This window comes from Sesamum indicum, linkage group LG10, assembly GCF_000512975.1.
Source record: "Sesamum indicum cultivar Zhongzhi No. 13 linkage group LG10, S_indicum_v1.0, whole genome shotgun sequence".
Lineage (NCBI taxonomy): Eukaryota > Viridiplantae > Streptophyta > Magnoliopsida > Lamiales > Pedaliaceae > Sesamum > Sesamum indicum.
The window spans coordinates 12,023,300-12,050,443 of record NC_026154.1 but is presented as its reverse complement, the minus strand read 5'-3'; the positions used below and the strand labels follow the sequence as shown (position 1 = coordinate 12,050,443).

The following is a 27,144-nucleotide window of genomic DNA, read 5'->3' as shown; positions in this document are numbered from 1 at the left end:
AAGGCCAACTACGCACAAAGCTTTGCAACATTAAGATTCCTTTCTAATTATATATAACAAGAAAATATTTTATTTTTAATTTTAATTTTAAAATCACAAGACTTAAAATTTTTATCCCCTACTAAATTTATTGCTAATCATCATCAACTTGGCTCTTCTTTTTAATTTTTCTAGCTATCCACATAATTTCTTACCGTTTTAAAGGATAACCTTACCTAAAAATTTAATTATGTTAAATGTAATAATCATTTAACATTAATATTTTAATAATAACACCAATTCTTGGACATCAAATACAACAAAACAATGTAGGGAATCCCTATATATATATATATATATATATATATGGGCATGCAGTTTTATTAATTTATTTATTGAGTGATGTAATGGAAATTAGAGCTGGCTTTGCTGCCAAATAGAGTGGCAAAAACCCAAGCAGTCAGAAACTAGGGTTTGTAATATATTAGTGGGAAAATGAAGAAGCAAACGTGCATCAACTCAGTCCATTCATTTTTAAAACTGTACAAATACATTGGTGGGAGTGTTTGAAGCTTTGAGATTATATGAGGGACCACTTGCATTTGCATTTGCATAGGCATAGCTACCCATTATGTATCATCAACTTAACCTTTGTAGGGTTTTCATTTCTCAAAAGTCTTTGCTTTCCCAAAAAAACAGGTTGCTCTAATAGGATACAATTGATTGGCCCGGTCTCATTACACAGAGAATCATGATTGTGCTACATCAACAATGACAAAACAAAAATGATTAAGACTATATATATATATATGATCGTCTGATCAAATTCATTCTTGAATTTTTTATCTATATATTGTCTCTGATACAACAATTAATATTATATTTCTCTTTCAAACTTTCGTATTTTGTGGGTTTCGATGAGTTTCATGTGCAATTAAAAAAGCCCTTAGTTCTTGAAAAGATTTAGGGTTTGAGTCACTCTCCAAAAGTTAGGTTAATGTCCCCCTATTTAATTATTCATCTATATATCTTCAATATTAGGGTTCCTTTTTGTGCTATTGTACAAGTTCAAATTGATTTCTTCCCACTAACTTATGCTCACAATAAAAAAAAAAAAATCAAATTAATGAATGATAAAGGAATTACAAACCCTTTAGGCTCCATAGCCCATCAACTTAAACAGCTTTAAATTTAAAAACAAAGTAAGATTCCCATGTACCACAAGAGAAGGGTATTTCTCATGGTGTAAGGGACAATGAAATGACATAAATATATATATTGGCCACCAAGTTATGCCTCCTACCCATCTAATATAATGTTTTTTCAATTAGTTATAGAGCTAAATATGTATATATTAGATTTATTAAGTGCGATCGTGGGATCTAAATCGTTATTGACGATCAGATACGTGTATAATACTTAAAAACGTATGAGATTTTTAAGATACGCGACATCACAGTAAACCGGTGTATATATCAGTATTATTAGGGTCGATTAGAGAAGGGAAACGTGTCTGTCTGTCAATAAAAGAAGATCCAATCAGATCATTTAGCCTTGAAAATGACTGATGAGCATGATAAATTGCTCCCAATAGCAAACGTAGGACGGATCATGAAGCAAATCCTCCCCCCGAGTGCCAAGATTTCCAAAGAAGCCAAAGAAACAATGCAAGAATGTGCATCGGAGTTCATTTGCTTCGTGACCGGTGAAGCGTCCGACCGGTGCCACAAGGAGAACCGGAAGACGGTGAACGGAGACGACATCTGCTGGGCTCTGAGTTCACTAGGATTTGACCACTACTCGGAGGCCATGTTAAGGTACTTGCAAAAGCTGAGGGAGTTTGAGAGACAAAGGGCTAACCAAAGTAATTATAAGCCCTCTAGCAGTACCGAAGAGAAGGATGAAGCAACCAGCAGCGCCGCTTCAGCCCCATCATTCGATTTCGAGATTCTTGAGAGAGGAGGAAGATCTTCACCCAAGCCCTGATGATCTATGCGCACAGTCGAAGGACGACAAGAACATAACTTGCAGTAAGAGACAGGATCTCAACTCTGAAAAGAAATTTTTAAGGTAACTTTTCATGTGTATTTGTAACTGAAAACCCTCTTGTTTACATGAACTCTGGGATCAAGATATGCCATTTAGCTGTTACAGACATCAAGTTGGATCAATTAGCACATATAATTTCCGTTTATAAGTCGTGTAAAGTACTCAGATCACGGCCCGATTTTCCAATTGTTTTCACCATTAATAAGCACCCGTTTTCACTACCTTTCTGCTTCTGCTACTGCTACAGATGTTAATACGAGCTTAGAAATTCTATTATCATTTTAATTTAATTACTAGTACACGATCTCGACGAGAAAATAACAAGTAATGCTTGCTTGTTTCTCATAGTGATAGCTAATTAAATTGTGGCATCTTCTCTATATTTTTTCTCCTTCACTCTAAACCCAAAACTCGTATACAAAAGTCGTATGTATATGCTATATACATTTATTCCTGGTGTTGTATCTTGTCGGCCCAGTTGCTATCGAGAGTCTTTTCATAATACTAAGGTTCATGTAAGCCTCAATCTTGGCTACAAAATTCTATGTAATTTGAGACCTCGCTGATCCTCAACCATTATACTTCATTTGAATGAATGGATTTAGATCTGGACAAGGGATTTCGAGAAAGGGTTTCAAACGAATCCATATTAGATGGACCTGATATATATCCATCAGAATATTATTAAAAATAGATCAAAATGAGAAACGAAGGATTTCAAATCATTTGAAAAATAGAATTATCCAAACAAGTGGACTGGATTTATTGTTATGGATTTGAAATCCTTAGCTCCAAATATATCAATCCAAACAACACAACAAATCATTTCCAGAACTGTTACTAGTTACAAAGAAGTCTGATTATTATTTAAGAGGTGGAAAATTATGAACCAAAACCCTTCTGAGAGAAGAAGCAAGGAAAAGAGACTGTGTTTGATTAATTAAACTATGTTCAACATCTAAAATCAGAGGGCTCTCTCTCTCTCTCTCTCTCTCTCTCTCTCTTGCGGCCCATATTGTTGTGGATGTTTCAAACAGTCTAGTCAAATGGGAGGTAGAAGTTTCCCAAGAAGATGAACTAGGGTTTGTCCAAACCCTTGAACCTGGTGCTACAGTATGGATGTAGAACGACAAGATTAGATCAAGTACACAGCATGTGTATATTTTACAAACTTTTTCAGACGCAGTACAATATCCCAATGAAAAGGAGACTGGTTAATGTCTGAGAATTTGTGTCAAGATTAGGGTTTTTTAAGCATGAAATTAAAAGTCTAGGGTTTTCCACAAAATCTTTGGGACCACTTCTCCAATATCTTCCTTGAACAGAGTTGCCAAATGAACAGTGGTAATCATACACATCATTCCTTAAGCCCCTGTCCGCCTGTGTATAGGCATAAAGGTTAATTAGAGACATTACTGACCTGTGCTTTCTACTGACCAATCAGGGTTCCAAACCAAACAGTCATCTCAATTAAATTAAGGGTAAATACTATAGATGCTGCTTTAACTTTGCATTCATTTCTTCACATTAACATTTCAAACTGTAATTGGTTTGAGTCCCATGATATTGGTCCATCTCACCATTTTTCGACGAAAATATAATCAAAATTTGACTTTTTATATGGTAAAATGAACAATTTAATTTAATTTTTCTTCACTTTATTTTCTTAAATTTGTAAAATCAAATCTAATCTTCTTTTTGGGCTATAAAGTATTGTAGCTTCCTGCCTAAAATGCCAGATGTTGGTGACCAACAACAGTGAGATAAGGTTAAGAATTTGTGGTGTGAGAAATATAATGAGAGTGTTAAAAATGTAGATGTTGTACTGAGTGTATGTGAACTAACTATTGTAGTAAATAATGTATGTTATGTAATGAAATAAAGTTGTTTCAGCTAAAAATATTTCCCCCCTCCGTCTCAGAAACGTTTGAATCGACATCTTGAATAACTAGAAAGTTCATAAACTCACGATAGGAGAAGGAACCTAGAGAAACATGAGTCTTGAACAAAAATACGGCTTAGAGGTGAAACACGCCTGGGGCGTGTTCTTGTCTGTTTGAACCCATCGGGTATGCAACTCGTTGTGGATGTTGAATGTGTTTGTTCGAAAATTATGCTCGTATCTCATAATTTCTTGTAACTATGGGGCATGAGACGTGCAACTGTTCTAGAGTGTGTAATTTTTTTATTCTTTTAAAAAATAAAAATAAAATAAAAAATGACAAAGTCTGCCTTACTCCCACATTTTTATGGAAAAATAATCAAAGTACCAAACTCAAACAAAAGCTAAAATTTAGGGATACTTAAAGTCTAGAAAGGCCTTAGTCCCATAGAGTAGGGGGTACAACATATTTAATTATATGATTTAGAAAAATTTTAAATTGGTCCTAAAATTTAAAAAAACTCGATACATAGTCATCTGCTATACAAAATTTTCAAAATAGTCCTAAAATTGAAAAAATTCGATACATTTTAGTCCTTTGCTTTACGAAATTTATAGGACTAAATAAGACAAGTTTTTTTCACTTTTCTGATTATTTTAAAAATTCCCTAAACATTGTACTAAAGCTATCGAGTTTTTTGTATTTTGGGACTATTTTGAAAAATTCGTAAAGTAGGAAACTAAAAATGTTGAACTCCCTACCCTATTGGACTAAAAACATAATCGTCATCAAAAAATAGACTTGAAAGGGAGGACTAAGTAATTTTAAATGCAAATTTAAGTGATCAACTATGCAATTTTACCCTTATATTAAGTAAGTAGCGTTTTTCTGGATTAATATAAATGCGCACTTGGCATGTCTTTATAATATTTAGAAAAAATATACAAATTTCAATTTCGTAGTAACTAATTAATAAGTGAAAAACGACTAAACATTATAATCAATTAAATCACTAATACAATAAAAACGCAATGTGAAAAAAGAGAGATCATATATTATATGATGTGCAAACAATTTTTCAAGTGATATATAATATGTTTTAATTAAGTGTTACAAATTTATTTTATGACATTAATAATGGTTCATATAATTTTAATAATACTGATAACTGCTGCGTATTTATTAATGTTGTTATTAGATATATAGTAACAATAAGTGAAAATATTTCTACGATGCAGTGATATAATAACTTTGAGTACACAATTAACTTATATATTATTTTTGTGAAAATTATTAAATACAATGATTAATTATTTTGATATCAGTAGTAGTAGCACTTGAAATTAGTTTATCAAAATTATTATTAATTTCTTCTTCTAGTGCATCAATGTACAATATTCCAAGATTTTGATATATATATATATATATATATATTAAATTAGAGGGTACGTAATATATATAATAATTGACTCATTTAATTATATTTCTGAACTTATAGTACGTACCTCAATTATATATATATATATAGAGAGATTCTTTTCGTAGAAACTCCAAATAAAGGTCTATTAATTAATTAATTAGGTTACTTTTTATTATAATTTGATGGGTTTATCTTATACTATAGTAGTAAATTGAAGTACGTACATTAATTTATAATCCATTAACTCAAAAGGAGGAGAAATTCCATTTAATTAATTTTGTCCTATAAATTAGGGTTTATACGTTTGTAATTTCATTGTCTAGGGAAATATATTAAACTAGTTTCGTATCTTCAAAAGTTTCTCATATCTCGTTTATATTCCAATTTATGTTCGTTTTTTTTTAAACAAAAAAATAATGGATAACTCATGTGGTCGTTAAGTTTTTAATTTGGAGGAGAAGTTTCACAAATGACTCGAGCGCGTGAAGGTTAATTTAAGGATAACATCAACTGATTAATTAGATTTTTATGAATTATTTAATTTTTTGTAAATGGAGTAAGTACTTCTCATTTATATTTACGTAGATGTATACATAAATTATAAATCCATCTCCAAAATAAAAATTATTAATAATTTATCATAAAAAGAGTTCCGTCTCTAAATCCGTCTTTATCAAAGACGGATTTAATTCCGTCTCTAAATTTTGGTCTCTGATACCCTGTTTTCTTGTAGTGGTACTTGAACTTTTGATTTTAGTAAACGGATAAGGGCCTTGCCAAATCCCCTGCCATGACACTGACGACTTTGATAAAAAAAAAAAAAATAGGAAAGCAATAAGAAATCGGAGAGTTGCAATGCCAACTCTGAAACCTAAAAATTCTCTTTTAAGAAAATACCTTCCTGTATTTTGAAAAATGAAGCAAATTACCTTCTTATTGAAGGTTTAGATAAGGGTAAATTGCATCACATCCCCCTGTATTTTGATGAAATAGCGAGAAATTTTCCTGTGCTAATTTTATAGGCAGAAAACTCCCACTTTGATAGAAACTAATGGTTCTAACGAATAGTGTATGACATTTGCCTATTGTGTGAGCGAACTTCATTTTTTGGCCTTTTTTTGGGGTTACTTTAAGTGTAAAGCGCCTACTTTTTTTTCATTTCTTTCATATTTAAATATATTTAAAATTAATTTATTTATATTATTTATTTGTTTAAAATGTATATGATTCATTTAAATTATTTATTGAGCCAAATATATTACAATAAATTATATCTATTTACGAGATATATTATTTTCAATATAAAAACACCTAAAAAATATATAAATTTTTTATAAATTAAAAATTTAAATTTAAAAATCACAATACAAATTTAATATACTAAAACTCACTTTTCAAATTAAAAATTTATATGCAATATAAAAGTCACTTATAATAATTATATATTATTGACTCAATTATTAAAATTTGAAAAATTAAATTACTTTTACTTTATTTTTTAAAAAATAAATTTTTCTTCTTCTTCAAACTTGCCGGAGACGGCGCCTAGGCGACCATCATCGCATAGGTCCACATTGTAGGGGCGACATCACCAAAGATCTGGATGACATCACCCGAATCTGGCCACCTCCCCTTCCAAAAGAGGGTGACAATAGCGAAGGTGAGGTCGCCCATTTCGCTGCCGCCCCCTTTTGTTGGGGTGACTAAAAGGGGCAACATTAGGTCCCTTGCTTTGGCGGGGGTGACAGCACGTCGGCGGCCGTTGGTACTAACATTAATTGAAATATATATATATATATATATATACTTGTGTGCAACTTCTATAAAAACTAATTAAAATAAAATATTTATAAAATTTTATTATTTAGTGAAGTATATATAAAAATATTAAATTTATAAACAAATAATGACAACAAAAATGATGAAAAACAAAAAAGAATAACCATAAAAAAATAATGGAGGAGTGGGGAGTTAATTAGATAAAAAATTAAAAAAATAAAATAAAAAAATAGACTGAAAAAGAGAGATCAGACACCAAAGAGGTGCTCTCCCATAATATATAGTATAGATTATGTTATATATAGTGTATATATATAAATATATAATATATATATTATATATAAATAAAATAATATTTTAAATTACTTAAAATTTGAACCATTAATCTTTCGGAATTGCATATCAGTGGTTGATATAAGAAGGTATAACGGGCAATTCAATATAAATTTAACGCCATTAAATTTATCTAACGGAAGGGAAGAATATGCAATATTTTAAAAAATACAAGAGGGTTTTGCCTATGTTTTTAACACATAGGAGTTTTTAGCTAAATTTTGAAAAAGCAAGGGGCATAAAGAGATAATTTGTTTATTTTTCAAAATACAGAGAGACAATTTACTATTATTTTTTTCACAAGAAAATTCTTGTTTATTTTTCATATCATAGAAAGATAAATTGCATTTTTCCCTAAAAAGCATATAATGACAACTAGATTTGCTTTAGTTGATCTATTTGTTGAACATATTAATTCTTCTTGCAGTTCTCCAGATGATCTAACGAAAGTTAGGACAAGGATGAAATGTGAGAAATTTTTGTAGATACGAAAGAAATATGCATTTTCTTCATTACCATATCGATTATCTACGATTAAATTTGATGTTCTGGTAAATAAATATGGGACTGAAATTGGAGAAACCTAACTTATGGGACGAAATATGATCTTCCCCTCGAAAGTTAGATATAGCAGAAAATCTCACTCGGATAAAATTTTAATTTAAACTGGATCTGGTCAGACACAAACCAATTACACAAATACACTTGTCATAGGGGGTAATCATTATGCCAAGTGTATCAATGTTATTGTATGTTTAATTTAGTTTAATCAGACTTGATTTGAGTACTTAAAAGTTTTTCATCTCATCAGCAATATTTACTTTTATTTTTTTAATTAAAAGCGATGAACCATTATTGATTGAAATAAATAGATTATAATCATTCATGTAGAGTATCAATATCTAACAAAGACAATTACAACAATCATATCCTCACCAAGCAGTGCGAAAAATCCACTCCGCATCAACTGGTGCGAATATTTCTGGGACATTTTCTTCCTGTCAAGACCCATCTACATGGAGTAACGAGCCGGCGCATTGATCAAGCTGCACCAAGCGGGGTTGAACTACAGGCCGAAAAAACACCGTCCTAGGGATCATGGATCTACTCCGAGACGAATTTTGCTACCATTTCTAATAAACCATCGGAATCCCATCTCCAGCAAAGGTCAAGCGCAAAACAACAGCCTCCATCCATACGACGGCCGCATCCCTCCTCCGGCTTCAAAGATCGATTCGTGAGTGAAATACCTTAGGATTAGTCATTATCCTCCATGCTTGTTTGCACAACAACGTCTAATTGAACTCATGAAGACTGCGAAAACCAATGCCTTCCTTTTTCTTACTAACACATAGTTTCCTCCAAGCTAACTAATGTATCTTCCTGGGGCTGTCTGGTGCCAAAAGAAATTAGCCATCATAAACTCTTGATCAGACACTAACCTTTCCGGCATCTTAAAGCAACTCATCGCACAAGAAGGAATAGCCTGTAGGACAGATTTGATCAAAATTGCCCGCCCGCTTGGGACAACCACCTAGCTGACCAACTCTGCATTTTCCACCATATCCTATCCTTCAAACCTTCTAAGACCTCCCTTTTCAACCGCCCAACTACCGTTGGAAGGCCAAGGTACTTCGCATGCTAGTTTGCCACTGGAATCCCAATGATCTTATCCCCCTAACTCCTCTTAGAGGGTCATCGGCGTGTTCTTGCTGAATACCACTGCCGATTTCTGCAAATTGATAGCAAGGCTAGAAATCTCCTCGAAACGGCAAAGCAGCGATTGTAAACATCTCAGCTCCTTCACAAATGCTTGGCAAAAGATTAGGGTATCATTGGCGAAGAGGAGATGCGAGAACCGGGGACCCGACTTGCAGACCACCACCCCTGTAAGAAAACTTCAAAGCTCCTCATCCCGAATCACGCTACTCAAAATCTCTGCACAAAACAGAAACAATTAGGGAGAGAGGGGGTCCCCTTGGCGGATCTCCCTTCCGAATGCAAATAACCAAATTGAACACCGTGAAGCAAGATTGAATAAGAGACATTAGAAACACAGGTCATAATCAAGCATAATACTTTTTCGTGGAATCCTTGTCTACTCAGCACTCCTGAAAAGAGAACATTACACAAATTAATAGGTCTGAATTCCGTACCCATATCAGGATCGACACACTTAGGCAGGACTACAATATTGGTCGTGTTAAGTCAAGGGTGAAGGGAACCCTCGTTAAGGAAATGTAAGACGCAACTAGTAGCATCACAGCCTACAATACTCGAAAACTTTTGATAGAAATTAGGGGATATACCGTCAGGGTCTGGAGATTTGAGAGGGTGCATTGAATGAAGGGCTTGTTATGCTTCATCAGCGGTATAAGGGTGCAGGAGTACAACATTTGCATCGTCGCTCACCATCGGCATTAAGCACGTCAAGCATTCATCAATTACACTTGGAGTCAGGGGAGTAGAAGTGAAGATCCCCCTGAAGTAGTCATGAATTAGGCCTTGAATTGCCGAATTTGAAGTATGAGGCACATAATCAGATTACTCCTAAGATGTGAAAGTCGCTTAAGCGTGGAAGAACCCATGTTCGTATCCCTTGCTTTGAGCCATAGGGCTTTACCTTTCTGTTGCCACACCAGTTCTTCCCTAGCCAGCAGCTCTTCCAATTCTTGCATCAGTGCCTCTGACCAACGATGAGATTCCTCAGTCAGGCGGCCACTTTTAATACGACATAGTTCGGCATTCAATGCATGCACTCTCTTAATAATACTATTGAATGATAAATGATTATACTCCTTAAGCAGCTTTCCACATGCCGCTACCTTACTACAAAAAGCCGCACCTAGTGAAGCCCCTAATCCGCGGACCAACCTTCCGCCACAATTGCCCCTATATCATCTGATCGAAACCATGCTGCCTCAAAGCAGAATTCAAGCTTAATCCTCTAAACTTCCTGCCCCTGCTCTCCCTCTAACTCCAATGTTAACGCAGAGTGATTCGACGAGGCAATGACCTTGTGCTTGACTAGAGCGTTAGGGAATAGAGAAGCCCCCCACTGGTCCACAAACCAACTATCTAGCCATTCTCGTACGATAGCAAGGAAAACCCTATTGTTGCACCAAATAAACTTATGCCTTGTGAAGCCCAAATCGTATAGCCTACAATCATCCAAACATCGTCTGAAAGCCTCAATTTGCTACTGCGCCCAATCATTCATACCTTGCTTCTCATGTTGATATAATATCTCGTTAAAGTCACCCATGCAGACTCAAGGAGTGACTGACGCAACCTGCAGATGCCTAAGTAGGTCCACACGACTCTTTGCCATTAGCAGGTAAAGGGTTCATAAAACCCTGTAAAATGCCATCTCCTTGGATTACTTTTCCCCCTACCCTGGGATCAGTATGATGGGGCGAGTATGACAGAACCCAAACCTCCACAACTTTTCTCATAAGCAACAACAGTCCCCCACATGAGAGGCCACACCCAGATCAAATAAGTTCAGATGTTGCTGAATCACCTCTATCTCCTACAATTAGACTTGGTCTCGGAGATAAAAACCAACCTGGGGTTCTGGAGCCTCACCAGCTCCCTTAGAGTACGAACTGTCCAAGGGGATCCCAACCCCTGACAATTCCAAGCTAGTATTTTCATGTCTGCTGGCGGGACTGCAATGCAGCCTCCGCCGATGAAACGTTAGAAACCTCATCTATCAAATGCAGTCTCCGCTTACTCGCCCGTGACCCCTCCGCCACCTATTCTAATTATTTGGACTCCTGCTTCTCTTCCTCGACCCAACGTCTACTCCTCGCCCCTTTGGCCTACAGCCCCAACACCCACACCGTCGACCCGAGTTGGGCCTCTTGCATTAAACTGTAGCGGAATAGTAATCAATCTTGCCTCCTCTAGCTGCACCGCCTGCTTCAATCCACCCCCTATCACTAACGGCTGCACAGGAAGCTGAAACGTGCATTATTCAATGGGGAACTAACATTCAGCGCTACCCGAATCCGCAATATGGATCCCGAAGAAACCCCGATTCATCCATCTCCATATCATGGAACCTTCGTAGCTTGTTTCCAATCATTAGGGCTACTCCTAAAGTCATCATGCTCAATGAGATACCGTGAACGTGGACAAAGAATTCACACCACTCCAGATTGACCCCCATGGGATTCTCCTTGCAAATGCAACAAAGTATCAGAATGTTTTCCTCAAAAGTCCATGGGCATCCTTTGAGGGCTCGATCCCAATCAATGATATGATTGAATCGGAGGAGAAACCTGCCCCCATCCAACTGATGAATCTCCATCCCTTTCACCGGATTAATCATCCCTTGAAAGGATGTGCACAAGCCGTCAAACCTCATATTCCTATTTGCTAACAACTGGCCCACCAAGCACAACTGATAGTGCATCGATTCTGCCTGCCACAAACCCGCCGACATAACAACCCCTCCTCCTTAGAGTGGGTGGGACTAAATTATGCATATGGCCCAAGGAAGAGCAAGAGGGCCCAGGGCCCCTCCTAGACAATTTAATAGCTCATGGGGGATGTCAACCCAAAATATTGATTTAGCCCAAGAATGTGGCTTAACAAGTGGTGACCGACCCAAGCCCCATGTTTAAATGCTCCCATATGGCATACATCTGGACCACAAAGTGTACCTCCCAGCCAACATAGAAGACACACGTTAATGGAGGTTCCCTAAAAGCCTTAGACTCCTGGATAAGGAGGACTCCTTGCGGATTAGGAGTCTTCGTTGGTGAAGGATCCCCTCAATGCGGAGATTGACTTGCATCAGCAAGATTAACAGAAGATAAGATTGTAGCTTATTCCAATAATTTTTATCCATTCTGCCCAAGAATAGGGCATAGTGCAGAATCCAACCACAAGTGGACACCCCAGATTTGATCCCCAAGTGGGGAATACCTTCCAGATGCTGGAATATTGCTGTCAACTCTTACATTGCGTTCTCCTTTGCACTCTAAACATAATTTCTCTTACGAATTTAACTATCATATCATGATTTCTCATCACAATTCACTTTTTGCGATTATTTTCTTTTAAATTCGATATTAGGGCATCGGAATGCTCATGTATTATTTTGCATATTACATTTCAAGTTCTTCTATTTCTCAGCTCAAGTCCAGATCTAAGGTCCAAACTCATCGGACCCATGCTATTTTCGCACGTATCACACATATATATGTATATCCTTTTGTTTTTTCTCAAAACAAACAAGGATATATATATATATATATATAAATGGGCTTGTGTGTGTCATTTGTTCATTTATTCCAATACGCAAAACATCAGATGGAGCTATAGTGCATACAACATGTACATTAATTTCAGAATATTTGCCAAATCAAGAACTATCCGTAGACTTAATTAATTTAGATGTAATGAATTCGTTTTAATAGATATAGTTAAAATGTGGCACTACATATATATTGTATACGGTTGTATGTGCAATTGCACTAAAATTGAGTAATACATTAATTTAATTAATATATTAATATATCTAAATATAATATAATAATAAATTATAATAACAAAACAAACATTCACACGTCGGATGAAATGAAATTAACAGATATTGAACAAATATCCTCCTAGAATAAGTTATTAGACATCCAAGGGATATTAGTAATATTTTAAAGAATAATGATGTGTTTATAATTACGACAAATTTTAAGAGAGTTTGTTGTAAATTTTTCTTACTTTTCAAAGGCAAAACCTAAGTCACATAATTTATTATTGGTGGGCAGTGCTCTGGAGACTTCACGACAGGATTGGCACTCTAGAATTTATTAAGGAGTAAATTGCAATCTACCTACCTGTGTTATTCTTTTACCGGCTATTCTTTTTGTCACTGTCTTTACTTCACGTATATTTTTTTTCATCGCTAATTGTCTAATCTATATACTATTTTTTTTTTTTGTCAATAATTATTTTTAGTGAGAACTAACAAATATTTTTTGTGTACATGGAAAAAAATATTCATATCATCACTCCTGCCGAGCAATTAAAACATTATTATGTATTAAGTGTTAGACTAATTATAGCTAATCAAGTTCTAATGAACATAATCCTAATTATTAAAGTAAATTTCCCTATTCTAATATGATATTATACGAATATTAATTAAATAATTTATGTGTGTAGAGAAACCAGAATTGGGTTTAGTGAAAAAGCATCCAATTAAAAAAGTAATTTAATTTTTAATTAATGTCGAGATTTAGTGTAGCAAGCACGACTGCTGCTGCTTAAATAAAATTTTTCGAAAATCCAACTATAGCTGCAGAGTTATCAATGTTTTTGGCAGAATATATGAGATGGAATCTTCAAGCACACTTTGATGATTCTTTTTCCTTCACTCACCAATTAAGTTTATTACATTGTCCTAAAATGAAATTTAGGTAAAAATTATAATGATACCCATTGGCCTAAAATGAAATTATATATTGAATAACTACGCATACATCAATTAATTATAAATGTCAATATTATTATGGGAAAAATATTTTTTTAGTCCGTTAAGTATGCCTAATTTTAATTTTAGTCCTATAAGTATGCCCATTTTTTATGAACTCCAATAACTTGCAAAATTGATTAGTTTTAGTCCTCAAGTCGATTGGATTTATAATTTGCGTCCGAAAAGTGACATGGCATGACACCTAGATGTGTTTTTGTTGATTTATAATCCTATGTGGCTAAAATTATGATGTGAAAGACAAGTTGGCCATCTTTTGTACAAGTTCGGAGAGAAGAAAAGTCACCTTTCTTCCTTCCAAAAGATGGCCAACTTGTCTTCCACATCATAATTTTAGCCACATAGGATTATAAATCAATAAAAATGCATCTAGGTGTCATGCCATGTCATTTTTCGGGCGCAAATTATAAATCCAATCGACCGAAGGACTAAAACTAATCAATTTTGCAAGTTACTGGAGTTAATAAAAAATGGGCATACTTTTAGGATTAAAATTAAAATTAGGCATATTTAACGGATTAAAAAAATATTTTTCCCTATTATTACATTGTCCCCTCTGTCTGTCAGTCAACTTTGGCCAAGATAAAGCAAACGTAAGTAAATATTTCGTCAAGACTTCTTTGCCTCTATTACTTCTTCTTTGTCATGGAATTTTGCAACGGATTAATTTCATCTGAAAGACGTTGCAGAATTTGTTTGCGACGGAAAATTTTTTGGTACTGTAATTAAGTACTAATATCATAGTCGAACTTAGGAGGGGTAGTGAGGATGGAACTCTCCACACAGCCAACGACTACGCTTTCTCCGACCACCGGAAAACCTTCTCTGGAACCTAAGCCACCGGATGACTCTTATTGTTCTCAACCCCAACTTGTACCAACTTATGCATCATTCCGACCTTTCTTTGCCCCCTCGAAAGAAGCACCTTCAAAGTTATATATATCTTTGGGTACAACTGCCTAATTTGCCGATTGAGTAGTACGACATAGAATATGAGCAATTTATTTCTTTATAATATTGAAAATGAGTACATTACCCCTTATGAAAAAAATATAGCAATTTACCTCCTTATACAGGGGGGTAAATTGCTTCATTTTCAAAATCATAGGGGAGTAAATTGTTGTATTTCAAAAAGTATAGATAAGTATATAAATCGTTATTTGTTTTTTCATAAGGAGTAATTTGCTCATTTACGATATCAAAAGGAGGTTGCTTGTACTTTTCCCATTTTAAATCTACAGTTTGAACTAGTAAAAAACTGGTAAGTTCTATTGTAGTATACTCCTTCTACTACATCGAAAGTATTCATATAAATACTTGTTATTGGTTTCAAAATGAGGTTAAATACGAGTGAAATTTAATTAAATTTTTAATTTGACTTTATCATTTATCTTATACTATATATAAGATTCACTACAAGAAAATCAACTAATCGCTATAAAAAATAGCAACGAGAGTAAATTTGTTGGTGATCAGCAATGAATTTAGCAAGGGATAAGATTTTAAATTTTCATAGTTTCAAAAATAAAATTAGAAACAAAACGTTTCGTTGCAAAAATTCGTAGTTGGCTTTGCTAAAAACTTTAAAATCTCTTGAGAAATTAAATTTTAGTTACAGAGTTCATAGCTAAAAATTTTGCAAGCTAGTTATATATAATAAGTTAGAATTGAATTTTTTTGCAAGAATATTTTTATTATAATAAGAAATTCAAGCTAGCTATATATAATAATTTAGCATTGAATTGGTCTTCAAAAATTAATTAAGTGGGTTGTTCTTTGTCTTTTTAAAGAAAAACTTGATTAATAATTATGTCAAATTTACATGGAGAATGATGGGGGAGAACTTAGAAAAAGTCGGATATACCCCCAAAGAAGGGTAAAAGTGACTTTATGCGCTAAGATGGTCTGACCTAAATTTGACATGATTTCAAACAAAGTAAGTAAATACTTAAGGGCGTAATTAATGGGCATAATCACGGATTTCTAGCACATCACGTGTGATCATGGTGCATAATTTAAGGAGATGTGCATTTAAGTGGGATCCAAAAGTTTGAGATCGTAGGCACGTGGCATTTTCGATATGGAAGCCTCATTCAGTATAAGAAGGGGAAAATCTCTCCAACAGAGGTAATTTTTTTAAATTCATAAAATAATCATATCTTACATCTCAGCATTTTTACATTTAAGAATAATAACTGACTTGAGCGTCGCAGTGTCTTCGTCGGGTGTCAACCCGACTAGATAACGTTTTCTTTTATCCACAGTATTTCAAGAATTTGGGAGCGAAACGCGAATGCGATCGTAGATCGACTTAAACGATTTCGAGCCCGATTAGAGAAAAAGAAAAAATATGGCCTAGTTATCTCAATCAAGGCCAATTTGACTTCTCTAACTAAATTATAGTCTACTTAAATCTTTTCAATATGTCCAAACTCAGAATACCCCATTTCAGTTTGCATTGAAGAAGAAAAAACTTCATTTTCAAGGTTTTTCGATCGTCAAGTCTGCTATTGCTTGCAAGCACCACAGCATCAGTCTACCAACATAAGATGTAATAGCAAGTGAAAGGATAAGTCTAGATTATAGATATTCAAGTGAGAGTGTCTTTTATTAATTGGGTAAATAGCAATTTACGCCCCTGTAAAAAGGCGCAAATTTAAAGAACTAAAATTAATCGCGTGAAAACTTAAAATCATCTTTCTCCCTAATAGAAAAAAGTATAAGTCAACTACAAATAAACTAAACAAATACAATGAGCTTCTTTTATATTTTTAAATAAATCTTGAATTATAAATTACTATTCAAAAGCATTTCATAAATATAAAATTAACTTAAAACTTAAATTACTCTGTTCACACAAACTCTCAACACTCCGTTTTCGTGCATGTACATTTGATTAGCTTGTAAATTATTACTTGAATTTTGGATCGTCAACTAGTGTTGATCATCACTTAAGTTAGTTGATCAGGTAATAGAGACTAATTAAATACTTTATTGTATTTAATTAAATTAATTATAATTTATATATTTTAATTTTATGATCTTTTATTAATCTTATATCATATTAATTATATGTATTCTCTTAAATAGTTTAATGAAGTATTTATAAATTTGTAGGTCGTCAAATTAAAAAATAAATTAGATATATATAATCATGTTATGAGAACTGAGGAGATGGATGTATAATAAGAACCTCCCAGGGATAGCAGGTCTGACACTGAAGTCTGAGGATGGGCTTTAGACTTTCATAAAAAAGGTCACCGTGGACATATGGATGGAGACACAATAAAGTGCCCTTGCCGAAAATGCAAAAATACAAAATTCAGAACACCCGACGATATCAGTTATCACTTGTGTATGGGAGGGTTTATGTTAGAATATTATAATTGGACTTCTCATGGTGAGGATAGGATGCAGGAGGACTTTGAAACTGTGGTTCTCCCTCCAGTACCGGAGGAGCAAACCTCAGCTTCTTATGTCAAGGGTAGTTATTCACGTTAGCGTGATGAACAATATTTGGATTGGGCGCAGAGGATGGTTTTTTATGTAGTCGGGCCGAGTTATTTTTCTTCTTCTCATGATGGTGTGCCTGATGATGGTACGAGGTCCTGCCCTGTTGAAGTCGGTCCTAGTTCATATTATTATGATGGTGGCCCCTATGATTATGAGTCAGGATTGGCAGACCATTTTTATAATGTAATGCATGTTACCGACTAACCGTTGTGGAATGGCTGTATCCAATCTCAATTGAAAATTGTTGTTGAGTTGGTGGACAACAAAGTAGATGGTCATATTTCTGAGCAATCATATGATCGAATATCCTAGTAGGCTAATATCCCCAGGTCAAACCCTACCAAAAGATTACTATAGCACGAAGAAGTTGGTAAAGGATTTTAATTTACCCGTTGAGAAGATCGATGCGTGTAAGAATGGTTGCATGTTGTATTGGAAGGACGATGTTGATTTGGAGTATTGCAAGTTTTGTGGGGACGCAAGGTACAAGCCGATCCGAGGGCGACACCCATGTCGCAAGAAGTCCCAATATGCCATCCTTAGGTACCTTCCGCTTACTTCCCGTCTGCAGAGGTTGTATTCTTCAAGGGTAACTGCTAAGTACATGATGTGGCATGCCGCACATCAGAAGAACAAGGAGCCAATGTGCATCCATCCGATTTTGCAGAAGAGCCACATTGATTGGTCTTTTGCACAAACGATTTTGAGCCTCACGGTCAGTATGGTCGTATTTATTCATGTTGGCCTGTTATCATTACACCGTACAATCTCCCCCCTAGTATGTGCATGAGTTCTGAGTACATATTTCTTACAATGGTGATCCTTGGCCCTTCTAATCCAAAGTGTCTAATAGATGTGTACTTGAAATCGCTGATCGGAGAACTATTGCGGTTGTGGCATGTGGGTGTTCGAACATACGAAATGCCACAGACAATGAATTCATCATGCGGGCGGCGTTGATGTGGATTGTGAACGACCTACCCACCTGTGAGATGGCGTTTGGGTGGAGCACCACCAGTGTTATGGGTTATCCGATTTATATGGATGGCATACGGACATTCCATCTGATTAATATATGAACGTGCAGGTACATCCTGAGTTGAACTACACGAACAACAAGCTCCTGAAATGTCATTATTGGGTCCAAGTGCAGAATTGACATCGATCCCTTGCTATTTTGTGAGCGGGTACAACTTCCAGATGGAATGTCACAATGCCAACAATTCAACCATGAATTATGGGGTGTGTATCAAAAGTTCATCGTATACAGACGATGACAATGACTTCTTTGGAATCATCGAAGGGATCGTTCAATTGACATACCTATTTATTCCTGACCTGCACAACATTCTGTTCAAGTGTCATTGGGTCGATCCAGTAAGAGCTAAGAAGGTTCACCCACACTATCACCTCGTTGATGGAAACTTCAAATGGGTATATCAAAAGGATGAGTCATTCATACTTGCACGATAAGCAGTGTAAGTGTATTAGACTGAGTACCCAAGTATGAAAAGGGACAATCCAAAACCAAAGCTCGGAGAGTTGTGGATGCGTCCAAGTGGACTGAGATCTCATATCAGCCAGAGGACTTGTACCAGTCCTTGAAGTTGCTACGGACAAACACTCGTACGATCTGCATGATCCCACTGGTTTACAAACTGTGGTCGATCTTTTGGTTGCATATCAGCAAGGTGCAGGTACTTCACGGACTTAAGCTGGTCAAATTGATAATGAAGATGAAAAGGATGATGAAGACAGCTTCGAGGACTACGAGACTGACCAGGATGAATAGGAAGCTACATAATATATATGAGTCAGGGTTCATTGTTGAATTAGGGTACACAAAGTCGGTCTTTGCTTTCACACCACGCATGGCTCGAGCTTTGAAGGCAGCCTCCTCCGCTGCGTCGAATGTGCCCATCCACCGCCTTTCTTTCAACTATGGATCTTTGCAACAACAAACAAAAGATCGAGAGGTGAAGAAAAGGGGTTATTAACAAACATCTCCAATGTCAGAGGAACAAGATCAAGAACAACATTATTAGGTATGTCGAACTCAGGTTCGAAATCCAAACCAGTGGAACCATAAAAGCCACTGCTTTAATGAAATATCCTAATTATGCAATGTTGTAAAATAAAAAAAAAATAAAAGTACACCTTCTATCTTTTTTTATAAAAAATTATTTTTTGGAATGGTCAATTTAATTAAAAACCGTTACAAAGGCCATTACAAAGTAAGGCAATCAACTTTTGGCGCCAGGCTGAAAATGAAATTTTGTAATAGCCAAAATTCAAAAGTCGCTACAGACGCAAGTACAAAATAAAATTTTTGAAATTAAAATAAAAAAAAATAGGTGAAAATTTTAATTTTGATTGGGCCTTACAAATGCCGTAACAACAGTAAATTACACTAGTTGTTACGAAAGCAGTTATAAGAAATGAGCCATCTCATAAATTCAAATAAAAAAATACGATATCTTTACATCCAGGCACCCGACTCATTTCAAATTTAAATATCTAGTATGTGTCTATTAATCATATCAAACGGTATGATTTTAAATTACATGGTCTGATTTAGATATACTATGTCAAAATCCGTATACCCAATAAGGCAATAATTTGACCGAATTGATTCTTTTTTGTAAGTGTAATCGTATCTGATGATTTGATCGTAATTTTGACGGCCCGATTAACCCATACAGTTCAACACTATAAAATGATAGTTACATCAATGTAATACTAACATTTATGAATATATATATATATTTATTGCATTTTGTGTACATGTATCAATGTCAAATAAAATGTTTTATTTTTTTTAATATATTTCAATTATATTGTTCCACTATAATGATACGTTTTCACAATATTAAATCATAAAAAACGGCATTTTTTTAAATAATTTCAATAAAAATAATTAATTATTTGGAAAACGCTTTGTAACGACTTTTGTATGGAAATAATCAAAATGACGTCATTTTCATATATTGTAACGGTTTTTTAAATGACTAGCATTCACTATATAATTTGTAACGGCTTTTTAAATATTGTAACTCTTTTTAGCACGACTTTTGGAACGACAAAATTATATATATATATATGCCACACTTGCAAATTTTTTTCTTCCCTTTCTTTCTCTTATCTTTTCGCGCCCTTGCTCCACCCCCCACCCCCCCCTCTCTCTCTCTCTTTTATTTTTGTATTTTTTATTTGATTTATTTTAAAATTTGTATAATTTTTATGTAATTTTTGTAATATTCGTAGAATTAGTATGTATATTTTTTTTATTTTTATGTAATTTTAAAAAAAAATTCTGATTTTTTTGTGAATTTTTGAAATTTTTATTTTCTGTAGTTTCATAAAACAATTAAAATTTTGCCTAATTTTTTTTTCATTTTCTATAATTTTAGAAAATTTCAGAAATTTTTCATAAATTCTGATTTTTTTTTATTTTCTGTAATTTAAAAAAAATAAAAATTTATCAAAAATTTCTAAAAGAAGTTTCAGAAATTATGCATAAATTTCTGAATTTTTTCCTAATTTCTGAATTTTTTTTTTAAATTACAGAATTTTTTAAAAAATTCAAAACTTTTCCATAATTTCTGATTTTTTTTATTTTCGGTAATTTTAAAAAATTGGAAGTTTTTCATAATTTCTGAATTTTTGTAATTTGTGTAATTTTGGTAATTTTAGGAAAAATATGATCCTAAATGCAATTCGTAGGGAAAAATGCAACATAATGTAAATTTAGAATAAGTTTGGACCTTAATGTAATTTTAGGTGAAATTTGGACCTTAATGTAATTTAACGCAAAATTTGGACCTAAATACAATAATAAGTAAAATTATACATTTTAGAAAAGAAAAATTGGTCATTAATGTAATATTAGGCAAAATTTGGACCAAAATTGCAATTTCTAGGAGAATTATGTACTAGACGAAAAAAATTAAACCTTGATGTAGTTTTAGGTGAAATTTGGACCTTAATATGATTTAACGCAAAAATTGGACCTAAATACAATAATAAGGAAAATTATGCATTTTAGGAAAAAATAGGTCACTGATATAACATTAGGCAAAATTTGAATCTAAATACAATTTCTAGGAGAATTATGTATTAGAAGGAAAAATTGGATTTTAATGTAATTTAGACCTTAAAGCAAATAGTAGAAAATATTTGGACCTTTATCTAATTAAATGCAATTTTTAGGAATTAATGCCAATTTTTAGGAAATAATGAAATTTAATGAATTCTTTATAAATATTTTAAGGAAAAAATTAGGGCCTTCATACAATTTTTAGGCTAAATTTGGACTTCAGTACAAATAATAGGAACTTTACAAAAAAATATATATAATTTTATCGATAATAAAATACAATTATTTGTTTTTAATATTAATAATTTTTTCAATGGTGGATAATGACGATCAATGCTCTGCCACCCCCGGAACAAGGTCGCCGTCGTGGCCCTCCTCGGGATGAGCCAGTGGATGCATCTCCAGCCTCCCCATCCTCGGAGGGAGTTTCCCAACCTCCACGGATACCTGCAGACTTCTCCGCGGTGGGGTTAGATGCGGTGGCAGGAGCCAACAGTACCCAGGTCTCGACGAAGCCGTTGGATGCACCACCACCACCACTAAGGCCACTACCTAGAGACATTTTATCAACCTCCGTGATGTGAGGTACGTCGAAAAATTTAGTCAATTGGTTTTACATTTTTTTTGAATTAATTTTCATATTTAATTATTATTTTCAGGTCCAATCGCTATTTTCGCACGTCAAATGGCATTATTCACATCCTTGGGCCAATATATCACAAATCCAACAGGAGTAGCTATTCTAGTTCCAAAAATTAAAGGTAATAATTAATTTTAAGTAGTATTTATATTTTTAAATTAAATATTTATATGTTTTTTATTTGTCAATTTTTCAGATGTCATACTGGTGGGACTGCGACGACGAGTCGATGTTCAAACTCATAAAGTCGCAGGCAGGGAACTACGGAAGCTGTTCGCTGATGCCTGAAACCAGTTAGCCCAACCACTGTAGCTGACCGAGGAGATCTAGCTACGGTTCCTGAAGTTTTGTCGAGCCCAGAATTCCAAGCACAGTCGGCCAAAAATAAGGTCAATTGGGTAGCCAACTCGAAAGCAACTGCGACCGTCGACCGCCGGGGATTGTTATCCATTAGGGCGCACAATCGGGAAATGGTAAGTAGTTTAATGCATATTAGTAATTTTATTTTATTTTTAATTGTTTTTTAAATTGATTTGAATAGGAAACATAAACTCACACGCCCCATCACTCAAATGAAGGTGTTCAAGAAGGTTTACAAAAAGAAGGATGACGGCCAGTGGAGCGGCACGAGACGGAGGAGGTCGCGGGTAAGTAACTAAATATTCTTTTAATTTTAAATTATTTTTTTAATCTAATTATTTAATATGTTCGTAAGAGATATTCTTGAAAATGATGGAGGAACGCTAGAGACAACACAACAGCAATGAAGAGCCTCCATTGTCCTCTTTCTTGTGAGAACCACTTCTCGGTGTTAATTGCTTCTTGTCACTGAGCTACTGTTTTTCTAACATCTTTGAATGATCTGTTCTTGATTACAACAAACACATTTAGCAGCAAAACAGAAGCAATTCTTGAAGTCCAGGCTCCTGATGCACAATCAATAACGTACTCCATGCTTCAATCCATGCAAATTAAGATAAGCCGAGTGATCAAATATGAGAATCAATATATTAGATGTACGAATGCTTCTACAAAACCCCATCCATCTTCGATATCTGGCCCTATCCAAAATCCTGAAATTAGCAGATGGTCGCTACAACTTACATCATAATGAGACAAGAAAGGCTCAAAACATTGTCTTGTGGGAGCACAGATGCTGCTACGAGAGCTCCTATTCGACAAAATCATGCCTCCATGAGAATACTTGTGCAATAGATGGGTGTTGGCTGCAAGTGGTTCAACTTGTTAGACTTGAAAGATATTATCAAAGTCTACTCAGATACCCAAAGCAATTGCACAAAATGCTGCACACATGTCAATAAATATCACTTTGTTGGCCCTAAAAAACATTCTTGACATTTTAAGCCACATATTGGTTCTTATTTCCTGAAAATAACAATCAATGAAGAAGGGTGTCTAATTCTCATTTTCGGTTAGTAGATATGAGTAATGATCATATCCTAATATTTGCCTTTTAACTAATAGAGAATAATTCAGAAATATGCTCTCCTCTATAATGAAATATTTGCTTTTTTTAATGGCTGAAATTTGGTTGTTCAGGCAAGTGGAGACACAGACTTGGGTTGGAGCTTATCATATCATGCCTTACAAATGTCAAAGCTTTGTGTGCCTAATTAAGCTCACCAGAGAAGTGACAAAGTATTTGCTTTAGTAAATTGCCAATTTGAAAAACTTAATACAACAGAAACAGCCATCTATATGCACAAACACAAGCATAGTAGAGTAATTTTACAAAATCAATGTACGACTATAATGGAAAGCAGTTCCTTTGGGGTTCAGGATAATCTACAACAGTAAATTACATACACGAAATATATACAAGGTACTATAGTCTTCTTTGTTAACAGTATTACAGAGAAAGATACTTCCTTAGCCACAATCTGAATAATCCATTTTGAATTTGCATGGAATGATAGATAAATATTGAGAAAAGAGGTCAAAGGTTTGGTATCTGAATAATTGACCTAAAAATAGTGTTCTGGAAAGGAGTGGCTCCATCAAATTTTTGAATGAGCAAGCACTTCCTTAAAGAAAATTGCCATTTTAAGAATGAGACAATATTTGCAGACGTCTGATAAGGATACATGAATAGTCAATTTTGGCAGAGTATTATACACAACATTCAATTTCCTTTACCCTTGAATCTAGTGAGAAAAGATACATTCCATTGATATGCTAGAAGTATAAAAGAAAAGAAAAGGAAAAGCAGAGACATTGGAGGAAGGTGAAATGTGGTGAGGTGAATAAATAAAAGGGTAAATGTCTAGCATTTATTATTCTTGCATTTTCAGAATACTGAAAATAAGCCTATTTTTTCTCTGGTTAAAAAGTTAATGGTGAAGATCAATTAAACTATTTTAATTTTGATAATTAATATTTTCTGATAAACTGACAATGATAAGTAGTAAGGTATTTATTTAGTGAAGCTTTTGTTCGCAGTTTAAATAGTTATGCAGCCACCTTCTATGATTTGAAATGCATGATAAGAGAAAGTTTTGATGTTACTTTCAAGAGAGACAGAGAGCTAGTGTAAAAAGCATAAGAAAACAGAATGCCAAGAGATGGAAACTACGATGTCGGGATCAAGTTTTGTATATTTTGCAGTACATTTAATCTAGGGTATGGGACTTGAGGGCTCAAAATGTTATTTATCCATTATATCTTTCGAAAATAACTTCTAAAATCTAACCTGATCAACCTATCTTGTTAAAACTGGTCATTTGACATTTGGTCCAATACAAACTTCCATAACTTACTGCATGCTCCAGTAAACTTCCTTTTATGAGAATCTTTGGAACAGACAGAATTTTCGCATATCAGCGAAGCATGCAGTCCAAGATTCATCATTTTCAAAGTGAAATGTACTCTTTAAATGATTCCACCTGCAGTCCGTCCATCTATCCTTCTGTACTAAATGCATCTGCAATCTAAGTCTGAATTTTGACAAAGGTGGAAAAAAACACTACATTCTTTCCGAAAGTTGGGAATATTCTTTCCCAAAAAATCCTTGAGATTGTGGAGATCTCTGTTCAACCCAGGCTCCTTAAACAATGGGAAGGTGCATATATTTAGAAAGGAAGACTTTATCCTTTAGTCACATATAATGTCGATAGTTTTCATAATTTACAGTAAAATGACACTGCATAAATGCTCTGCACTATAGCACTTTTTCATACTCGGGGGCTCCTTTTCTCCATCTTTTAGAATGAAAAGCGGAGCTTCAAGCTCCAAATATCGAGTTTTATATCAGCATTCTGTATTAATGCAACAAAAACTATCATTATTGGGTGGTGTAAGTGTACGAAACCATCTTGAGGGAACCTTACCAAATCTAATTAGTTGAAAAGCCCAAGTCCATATAATCCCACATCAGCGCCCCATAATACCAATTGTGTGGTCCAAGTTTTATACCTTTCAATTAAGATCATAACATTCCACCACATTCCACAGCCCAAGAACCGAACCGGCTGGATTTGAGCTAGTTCCTAGTCTAGACAAACAATGTGATACTGGATTCACCAGCCACATAAATTGACTTGGTGCTAGCGTAACTTGCAGCTGGCAAAACAAGAAATACCAGCTCAACCCACCTGCAGTGCACGATTATAACTTGGAAAAGTAGTGAATGGCTCTAATACGGTAATACCAATTAATATGACCTGAAGGAAGCCTACCTCAAAAGCTAACTACTAAAGTAGGATATCTTAAAACCATCTAAACTCCAAACCCATATTCAGGACTACCAATATGAGATACAAGCTGATACACTGCAATAAGGATTATAACTTCTAAAGGAAAATCCCAAGCAACCCCTTGTGGTTTAGATGTTAGCTTGCTAAGATCTTTCATGTTCTGCATTTTAGTTTTGATTTGGATCCAAATTACGGTTAAATAGACTTAGACCTCTTTAAAAATGCCAAATTACAGTTTTCTCGAAAAACTTTTGAAATTAGACTTGCTCCCCCTCCGAAAATTCTCTATTTATATTGTACTCCTTCCATTAGGGATTAGACGAAGAACGTTGACACCAACAAAAATTAACATAACTTCTAATTTTACATCAAATTCAGCATTCCGTATAATCTATTGACAAAAAATACCCTAGTAATAAGTCAAACGGGAGGGATGTGCCCCTACTCGATTCCTGGTCCTGGCCTCGAGAGCCCACAAAGCGGGAGGGGCAAGGACATAGCTGAGAGGAGGGTGCATCTCTCCCAAAGAGAATCGAGGGGAGTGAGTGACCCTTGGATGAGGGGCACAAAAGAGAGCTAGTTATGTTAGCCGGAAGTACGGTCAGTGTTAAGAGCATAGACTCTTGTTTTTTCCATCATATCTATTTTTATACTTATAAAGGAGTAAATGCAATATATATAAAGTCAAAAGGGTGTAAGTGTAATAAATATTATTCCCAAATTATTGTCATTGGATAAAAAGTAGCCGTTGATGAAAGAGAAAATTAACAATAATTTATATGGAATGTTGAATGAAGCACAAAATGAGAAGTTTATGTATTTATTCTTGATATCAGCCATTCTCGTCCAAACCCTAATGGAGGTACAGTTGTATACAAAGAATTCCCGGAGAGTGTGAAGTGTAATTTCAAAAGTTATTTGGGGGAACGTCTAATTTCACATTTTAAAAGGGGTCTAAGTGTAATTAACCCTGTGAATTTAAGCTAACAACATATTGCGCATAAAAGATAGAGTGTTCATAGAGTATGATTGATGGAGCAGGAAGTTAATACACAGGACGTGAAAGATGAAAATACACACTGGGCCACGCATAAGAAATTTTGTTTTTGAGGAAAAATTTGTCCAGGAACATGCTTCAGACTCGATAAGAAATGAGAAACAAGTCTGTATAAGGCTAGAAATAAAGCAACTACTTTTCTCAAATTCGGCCAAGTTTAAATTTGAAATGGATTTTTAG

The 27,144-nt window shown here is 34.5% G+C and overlaps 2 protein-coding genes across 3 annotated transcripts in view; one reads left to right on the top strand and one right to left on the bottom strand.

Annotated features, from left to right (window-relative positions):
* LOC105172786 (nuclear transcription factor Y subunit B-4) lies at nt 1,491-2,306 on the top strand. The gene has a single exon (XM_011094364.2). It carries the CDS (start codon nt 1,540-1,542, stop codon nt 1,963-1,965), a length of 426 nt encoding a protein of 141 aa, XP_011092666.1. The 5' UTR covers nt 1,491-1,539; the 3' UTR covers nt 1,966-2,306.
* Nucleotides 23,047-27,144, bottom strand: part of LOC105172366 — a 6,511-nt gene continuing 2,413 nt past the window's right edge. For both annotated transcript variants that reach the window (XM_011093756.2, XM_011093757.2), the window contains exon 3: nt 23,047-23,420. In XM_011093756.2, coding sequence (XP_011092058.1) covers nt 23,197-23,420 — 224 coding nt within the window. In that variant the 3' untranslated portion in view covers nt 23,047-23,196. The remainder of the gene's footprint in view (nt 23,421-27,144) is intronic.

What these genes read in the sequence shown, in the direction of transcription:
- LOC105172786 (XM_011094364.2), top strand. Translation starts at nt 1,540, where the DNA reads ATGACTGATGAGCATGATAAATTGCTCCCAATAGCAAACGTAGGACGG.